This window comes from Pinus tabuliformis, chromosome 3_2, assembly GCF_031772625.1.
Source record: "Pinus tabuliformis cultivar Carrire ecotype Pingquan chromosome 3_2, CPIR1, whole genome shotgun sequence".
NCBI lineage: Eukaryota > Viridiplantae > Streptophyta > Pinopsida > Pinales > Pinaceae > Pinus > Pinus tabuliformis.
The window spans coordinates 403385449-403394393 of NC_142302.1; the positions used below are offsets into that span (position 1 = coordinate 403385449).

At 33.8% G+C, this 8945-nt stretch overlaps 1 protein-coding gene across 1 annotated transcript; it reads right to left on the minus strand.

Annotated features, from left to right (window-relative positions):
* Positions 1-1163: 1163 nt before the first annotated feature.
* On the minus strand, positions 1164-5427 carry LOC149181095 (uncharacterized). Its single transcript, XM_089416440.1, has 2 exons — positions 2167-5427; positions 1164-1994 (listed from the first exon to the last, which is right to left on the minus strand). The coding sequence occupies exons 1-2, from the start codon at positions 4736-4738 to the stop codon at positions 1582-1584; spliced, it is 2985 nt and encodes a 994-aa protein (XP_089272566.1). The 5' UTR covers positions 4739-5427; the 3' UTR covers positions 1164-1581.
* Between the last annotated feature and the right edge of the window lie 3518 nt (positions 5428-8945).

An 8945-nucleotide genomic window follows, 5' to 3' on the forward strand; every position in this document is an offset into this window, starting at 1 on the left:
GGTGAAGAGCTTACCTAATGAAAGAAGAATAAATTTGAGGACAATGATAAATAAATCTCCTAATAGATCTTGTAAGCTAACAAGCTCATATTACAACCTGCATTGCTTGATTAGCCTAATGAGTCTTGTGAGCCCTCACCCTTGGAACATCCTTGACCTTGTGCCATCAATCTACCCTTATTCCATTAAACCTTTGCCCTTATGCCATTGATCTCCCCTTATGCTAATGCCCATTAAGTGGCTTTGTCCTTCACATTTTCAACAACTTGAAGGCTAAAGATAAGGAAATGGGGGCTTATCAGTTTGCTTGTTGGAGGGAAGTCATGACTAGAAAGAAATATATGAACTATTGGACATATTGATCAAACAATTGATTCATTAGTGTTGCAAATGCTTTTTGGCTGAGTGTTTTACATCATTACAAGCAATGAAAGATCAAGCAGTGGCTCCATGTAACTTGCCACATGTAACTTTCCAAGTGGACCACCTTGTCTAAAAACCTCCAAACTTACTTTTCATATCACTCAAAATAGTAGTATTCCAAATAAACATAAATCCAATTACAACAAACTAATAAGTAACTATTTATAATATTTTCGAATTACTCATTTAAAAATTAATTTTCAAATTTTACAAATATGTAAATTTGATTTTCAAATTTTACACATATTTAAAACAAATTTACATACAGAATAATTAAATTTCATTAATCAATTAATTTAAAATATTACATAATTTTTTTTAATAAAAGTAAGTTTAATATAATATATTTACAAAACCTTAATTCTTAGAAAGGAGATTATGGAAAACAGAAGAGGCAAAGGCTAAAATAGATAATTAGTTGTCATTTCAAAAGATACTCATTCCAATTTCTTCGGAATACCTCTAAAAAGGTGACGTGCCAGGGGTTTGTTGCTCACTAAGCGTATGCATCGTGTCAACTTGTAACACAATTGAAAATTAGAAATAAAATCTCGATGCAACATTTTGATTCGTTACAAAAGAACATAAAGGAGAAACTGCATTATTGCTTTGTCCTATGCTCTGTTAAGTTTTCGGGTCAATCATCTGGGCTATGGGAATTTGTCAATATTTATACAAGCTATATGTCAACTCAGGATTTGCTCAGAAACCCCTTACTATTTGCCACAAGAACAATTCAATGCTCAATATCAAATTTTATTAACATACAACATCACATCAACGTTAATGCAAAGCTGGAGCTGGTTCAGGAGCATTGGCACATTGATTATATTTACATATATGAATAATATTGACTTTCTCTTACCTTTCAGGACTTAGGGTAAATGCGTGCTAAATTTCTGAATAACCTGTAATATGCTTCAGATGGTATGAATCTTCTATCTGCAATCGATTATGTGAACCCAACTGAACAGCTCTGTCACAGTTCTTTCAAACCTTTTTTGGCAAATGTATTTCATTAGCTCTCTTCCTGGCTTTGAATCATTACTTCTGCCAATCGTTAAACCTTCGGCAAGCACAAATTCTGATCAGATCTAAATTAGTCATGAAGGTGAGACAAAACCCGACAGAGAACACTATCTCCCATAAATATTTTCTTCAACATTTGCCCGGACATTTTGGTTTCGTGGGAGTGTCAACAGCGATGTTTGTGTCCTGCGGATCTTTCCCCCTCTGGATCGACCTGAAATTGCTATTGCAAGGATCAGCATCCAGCAACATCTGTACAATTTCTCTCATTGTTGGCCGCAGTGCCGGTAGGTTGTAGGTACAATGTACTGCTATTTTCAAGACTTTGATCATTTCTTCCTGAAACGACTTGCACAACCTTGAGTCAAGAACTTCCAGAGCATCATTCTGGGAACATATCTTTTGTGAAATCCAGTGTACAATATCTTTGTTCTCGCCAAACCCTGGCTCAATTGGTTGCTTGCCAGTAACAAGCTCCAACAATACCACACCAAAACTATATACATCACTCTTTTCTGTTACATTCAAAGAGTATGCATATTCTGCATAGCAAAATTCGATTTCAGTACTGAACCATTGAGAACAAAAATATACATACAAGTATAAATGAATTTTGAGAAGGTTAGATTCTATAACTGCAAAACCTTGAAAAAGACCTGTCTTTTCTGTGTCAAAGATGCAAACTAGGAAAGCGCACTACTAAACTGAACATACCAGGAGCAATGTAGCCATGGGTGCCTGCAAAAGCTACTGTAGAATCCTTTTCTCCACAAGTTTGAAGAATTTTAGCAATCCCAAAATCAGCGATCTTTGCCTCATAAAATTTATCCAGCAAAATATTGGAAGATTTTACATCTCTGTGAATAATTGCAGGCAAGCAATCATGATGAAGATACGCCAATCCATGAGCTGCTCCCAATGCAATTTTGTACCGTGTTGGCCAATCCAAATCCATGCCACTTCTCTTTAATGTCTTCAACTCATTATTTTTGTGCAAGGCATCAAATAAGTTTCCGTTTGGCATGTATTCATAGACCAATAGATTTGAATTACCATTTGACAAATAACAATAAAGCTTCACTATATTTTTATGTCGAATTGTTCCCAAAATGTCCACTTCTGCCTTTATCAATCTGTCTAATCCATTTTGCTTATTTTTGTTCATTGTCCATATTCGCTTTACTGCTACAGTTTCAGTGTTCTGCAACGTGACACAATACACCTTGCCTGATCCACCACTTCCTATGCAATTGTCTTCATCTAATAGAGCTTTGCAAATATCTTCCTCGGAGAAGCTTAAATTCTGAAAAGATTTAAAGGTCCAAGAAGAATTATCCCTTTCATCCATCAGGGCAAGTTGATTTTGACGACATCTTCGCCGAAAATGTATCAGTCCAATCACAAGTACTAACACTGCTGTGCCAACGATGAGCCCAGAGATAATTCCCACTTGTTTGGCTTCTTTCCCATTATGAGAATCAGAGCAAGCCTCAAGTATATTGTCATTATTATTTCCAGAACTGTTAGCACAGAGCCCTGGATTTCCCGAAAAGCTATGTATGTTTACCTCATTAATGAGTGAATCTGGAACAGGCCCACTTAACTCGTTATTGGAAAGATCAAGAAAACTGAGCTTTAGTGCACCAAGACTGCTTGGAATTGAACCAGATAGTTTGTTGTTTGAAAGATTTAAGGAGTTCAGATCAGGAATAAATCCCAGTGACTCTGGAATTGATCCTTGCAAATAATTTTCTGCAAGATTAACGACAACCAAAGAAGTACAGGAACCAACTTCATCTGGTACGGATCCCTCAAACATGTTGTTCTGTAAATACAGATTAGTCAACTCCCTCAAGTTGCCTATTTCCTTTGGTATTAGACCTGTAAAGCGATTATTGTTTGCTTCAAGTTTGACCAATAGCTTTGCCTTGCCGATCTGTGGTACCAGAATCCCGGACAATTGATTATTCTGAATATACAACTCTGATAATTCCTTCGCATTTGCGATCTCGGAACCAATTTCACCAACAAAATTATTGAAGCTTAAATCAATAATTTTAACATTAGGCAGTCCCCAAATTTCTTTGGGCACTGGACCACTCAGACAGTTGTTTGTAACTCTGAAGCGAACCAGAGTTTTACAATCTCCATAAGTGTCAGGCAGCTCTCCTGTAAATAAATTATCGAGAACCAGAAATTTTTGCAGATTTCCTCCTCTGCACATATCTCTTGGTAACGTGCCACTGAACTGGTTCTCAGAAACATCGAGCAAGTTAAACTTAGATAGACTGCCGAGCTTTTCTGGTAGTTGGCCTGTGAAATTGTTCTGATACAGTGACAAACTTTCAAGATATGGGAATTCCCCAAAGCTTTCAGGAATTTGACCTGACAATTGGTTCATGTAGAGCTGAAAGGAAACAAGGTTTCTTAAATTGCCAACCTCCTCTGGAATATTTCCGCTAAGCATGTTCTTTGATGCATCAAAATATTGCAGAAATGTAAGATTACCCAGTTCTCGAGGTATATTTCCACTAAGTTTGTTGCTGTAGAGCTCCAGTTGGTAGAGCTTACTGAGTTTGGAAATTTCCCCTGGAATAGATCCATGGAGGTTATTTGTAGAGAGATCCAGCAGGCTCAGATCTGTAAAATCTAAAATAAAACTCGGAATTTCTCCTTCCAAATTGCAGGAAGCCAGGTAAAGCAGATTGAGCTTTTTCAAATTCATGAGTTGTTCAGGTATATTTCCTGGACTGAATGGATTGTTTGCCAGGCTCAGAGAGGTCAATTCTGCTAAATTCCCCACAGAAGCAGGGAATGGACCTGTGAAGTTGTTCATTGTCAAGTCTAGAGTTTGCAGGAATTTCAATGGAGAGAAGTCTGGTAAAGTACCGGACAAAGAATTGTTGGTAAGATTCAAGTATTCAAGTCGGCTGCAATTCATAAGGGTCGATGGAAGATTCCCTTCAAGGTAATTTACACCCAATTGAAGTTTCTTCAAGTTGCTCAAACCACATATATTGGACGGAAAGGGACCATTCAGAAATTTGGTTTCAAGTATGATTTGAGTGACCATACCTGTAGAATTGTCGCATGTAATTCCATCCCAATTGCAAGGTGCAGCAATGGAATCTCTCCAGTTTTTCATGGAATTCTGAGGATCTTTCAAGCTACTTTTCATCAGCTGTAAAATTTGAGCCTCTTGAGTAAGAGCTTGGGTTCTGTTCATCTGTAGCAAACCCCATGAAAACACCAAGAATACACTCCAAAATATAATTTTGTTCTTCATAGCTTCTTCCGTTTCTGACAAGACTATATTGCAAGTTCAGGCTACTGGGTATTTTGCAAGCACTTCTCTATTTTCTATGCAAAGGCATGTTCTTATAAAATCTCCACCCGCCATGGTTTTGCAGTAGAGTAAACCCAACAATCAACAAATTGAGCCGGCGGGTAACGACGTTTCATAACTTAGTCCAATTCAAGGTAATTGTCTGCAACGATGGCTCCGCAATTTCGATTGCAAAGTGCCAACAATCACTGAATTGATGGCCCTCCATTCAAACGTTTGCTGCTGAAGCAACCTCAACCACTCAAAAAGAAACGCACTGCAAATATCCAAATTTGGAGTTTCCCTATAATGGAATATGCTCACCTGCTAGACTATTTGCAAGCTACTCCCAACAGTCTTTTCTTCAAATTTTGGGCTTTTGGAACAGTGACAAAGGGGCTTTCTTTTGAAATAGACGGCAAAGGGAAACTTTATCTTGATATCATAGGATATGATAATGAAATCCATTCTTTCATAAAAGCAGGGGAGGTTAAAGTGGCAAGGATAGAAAGTGAGGGACCTTGCAGAGCTTCTGGATATGATGACATATGCCTTGCAATCAATTGGCATTTCACCTCTTCTTGTGCATCCCCACTGCTCTGATTTTATAATTGCTTTTCACCGCATGTTGAATAATGTGATCCATGCCGACTGTTAGCTGCAGGAAAGAACATATGGGATTCTATCACGGGAATTGAAATTCCTTTAAAGATAGATGGCAGTGTGAGATTCTTCGTGTAGTAACTCAGACAGAAACCTGTGAAAGATTTTTCGTTGTTTCTTAAATTACCATTTCTGTAGGCTCATTTAATTGGAATCTATTAAGATTTTTATAAAGAAAAAGTTCCTATCCAAAAAAAGTTCCTTTCCATGAAATAACAATCCGTTTAGCACGGATTGTCCGCTTCTTTATTATGCGGAAAATTAGGGCAAATATTTTATTGTCCAGTGTTCTGACTTCGTAATAGATTACATAAAGTTTGTTTGAGAAACCGTGATTTAAGGATATTTTAGTTTTCAAGATTATTTAGCTTGAGTCATATTATTTTTTAACATGATTAGATTATTGCTCACGAAATTTCAAACAGAGAAATTTTTACATAATAGAGTGACTTATATTATTTTTTAACATGATTAGATTATTGCTCACAAAATTTCAAACAGAGAAATTTTTACATCATAGAGTGACTTAAAAGTAAACACTAAATATCATATACTCTAAAAAAAACCACATCAACTACCTTGTAATATTTTAATGTTTGATTTATTATTTTTTATTAAATAAAAATAATATAATAGTGAAACCAATTATTCCATATATAATTGTTACATTTATTCTAATATATATTTTTAATGATTGGTTTATTATTTTTTTAATTAAACAAAAATAATATAATATTGAAACCAATCATTCTTTATAAAATTGTTACTATTTATTTCCTTATTTCCTTATATAATTGTTACTATTTATTTTAATATATATTGTTAAGCTATTATACTCAGAAAACAATGGAAATTCCCAGTGAAATTTTGAAAAAAATGTGACAGAAATTTTTGGAAATCTTAATTATAGTTATTAAGTTTTAAGGTTTTGAATATTCAGTAAACTTTTAATGATGTTGAATCTATTTCCACCATAAAAAACTATTTAACATAATTTAAATTTTATTACTCATAAAAATTGATCAAATTTTAGCTAAAATTTCGCCATCTAACCACACTAAACAACACCTATTGTGAATATTTACTCCGATATATATTATTTTGATTCTTTAAACAGATGATTGAAATTATAAGGGGAGGACTGATAGGCCCTTCGCACATAATGTCAACCCAAGATTGGTTTAGTATATTATTTTGATTCTTTAAACAGATGATTGAAATTATAAGGGGAGGAATGATAGGCCCTTCGCACATAATGTCAACCCAAGATTGGTTTAGTTGGAAGTGGGCCAAATTGTGTTGTTTAATTGTCTTGTTTAGTCAAATCCATTACCTTATCCCGTACCTTTTAAACATTGCCCATTCATCTTCTTTATTTTAAGGAAAGTTTGATATTAATGTCCATTGATGGCCAAGATTTTTTTGAGATAGAGAACTATGTATTCATACTCATTCACTAAAAGATTGAAAAAACCCTATAAGAAATAGGTACTCGTACTTTCCTTATAGTCATCTGACTAGAGTACAATATGTTCTTCTCTCATATGTTTATGATATTAGGTTTTCGGTTTGTAAAATTATTAATATATTTTTGGGTTGTAATTTTGAGTTAATAAATTTTTCGAAGGTAATAATTTTTTTATAAAATTAAAATTATAGTAATTAAATTTAAATAGAAAACATATTTATAAAAGTACAATTATAATATTTAATTTTAAATTTGATAAGATGAATATTTATAGAAGTTTGTTTTTTCTACTAAATAAATTACATTAAAATTTATATATAATTTATTTGAAAGAAATTTTTATAAATCATGAATCCTTTCTATTCAGAAGTATGAATATTTTAAAAGGAATTTAATTTTATTAATGTATAAACATTAATTTTAATTGTTATTTAATTTGGAGTTAATTATTACATTGAAAAAATATTAGAATCTTGAAAGCATATATAATATGGATGAAGTCTAAGATTTTAATGATGGAAATTTTATTTTTATTATTTTAATATAGTTTTTTAAATGTGTTTTTAGAAAGTTTTTTGGTTTATTTTCTGATTTAATTTATCTAGAATCTAGTAGGGATTCAATGAAATCACAAATTTGACAAGTGAACTCTTCACAATCGAAGTGTCCCAGGTGTTTTTGAGAGTGTTGAATCCATATGTGCAATCAAAAAACTAATTTAAACAAAACAAATTAAGATTTGGCCACAATTTTTTTCGTTGGATTTTGGCTAGAAATCTAACGAAAACTCCAAAAAGTTGCATTTAAAGACTACTAACATATCTGATTAGCCTTTAAGTGCGACTTTTTGGAAATTTTTCCAATTTATTTTCTGATCTAATTTGTCTTGAATTCGGCAGGGATTCACTGAAATCACAAATTTGATAGGAGAACTCTTCACAATCGAAGTGCCTTAGGGATTTTTGGGGGTGTTGAATCCCTATATGCAGTCCAAAAACCAGTTTAAACAACACAAATTAAGATTTAGCCACAATTTTTTTGTCGAATCCTCCCCATCCGCCAAAAACTCAAAAAAATCGCACTTAAAAACTACTCCTAACATATCTACCACCTTACTCAATTTTATTTTTTTACTAATGAAACATTTACCATTAATTACTAAATATTACCGATACATTAATTATTAGGTATTACCAATATATATTTTTTCCCTATAGCTCTTTGTACATCAAATATTTTATAAATCAATTCTTTAAGCCAGGATTTATTATGTAGTATGTACATGTATGTATTCAATGCATAGCTTGAATTTTTTATTCAAAATTCTAAACCCTTCGGGGTCTGGTCTGGGTATGAAACATTATGTCATACTAAAGCCTTTTAATTTGTATGTTGTCGACCTATTTATATGTCACAACCTTAACTTGGTTTATGTCATATATAATTTGTAAAATAACTATAAACCCTTTCCTTCATAGAACTAGGGAATTTCGGGTGACCATATTAACACGACCTAGGATTGACTATATTGATTTTTAGAATTAATGTATTTCGATGGTTCTTGACTCAATGTTCTTCTTTTTTTTTACTTTAAGCCATGCGCTGGCATACACATCAACGGTGAGGAGTTTAAGGTTTTGATTTGACGAAGATCATTTGGGAGTACCATTATGGTAACTACCTCATCCCTTCGTCGTTTTCCGCTCCCATTTGCGCCTCCCGACCTTCTGGTCGAGCTCTGCGATTTGCAACTAATATTGATTTGGGTTGGCCCAATTATTCTCACTCTGTCAATGGATTTGTAGCAAACGTACAGGTACACAATAGACCAGAATGCTCTTCTTTAACAAAAATAATTACCTTTATGCTTTGGGGGTTTCTCACACTCAATAGTAATTTCCCTTTCATATTTCTTCTCCGGCAGTGGAGAAATTGTGGCCGTTCCAGTGTATCTCTTCAAAGGCCGAGTAATAAATACAACCTCAACGCTTACCCTCTTCAGGGTTTGAGGGTATAATTCTATTGCCGCACAGGAAT

Excerpts from the sequence above, each read along its gene's own strand:
- LOC149181095 (XM_089416440.1), bottom strand. The coding sequence starts at position 4,738 with ATGAAGAACAAAATTATATTTTGGAGTGTATTCTTGGTGTTTTCATGG. Across the intron at positions 1,995-2,166 it reads CCATGGCTACATTGCTCCTG|AATATGCATACTCTTTGAAT; the intron begins GTATGTTCAGTT and ends TTTGCTATGCAG.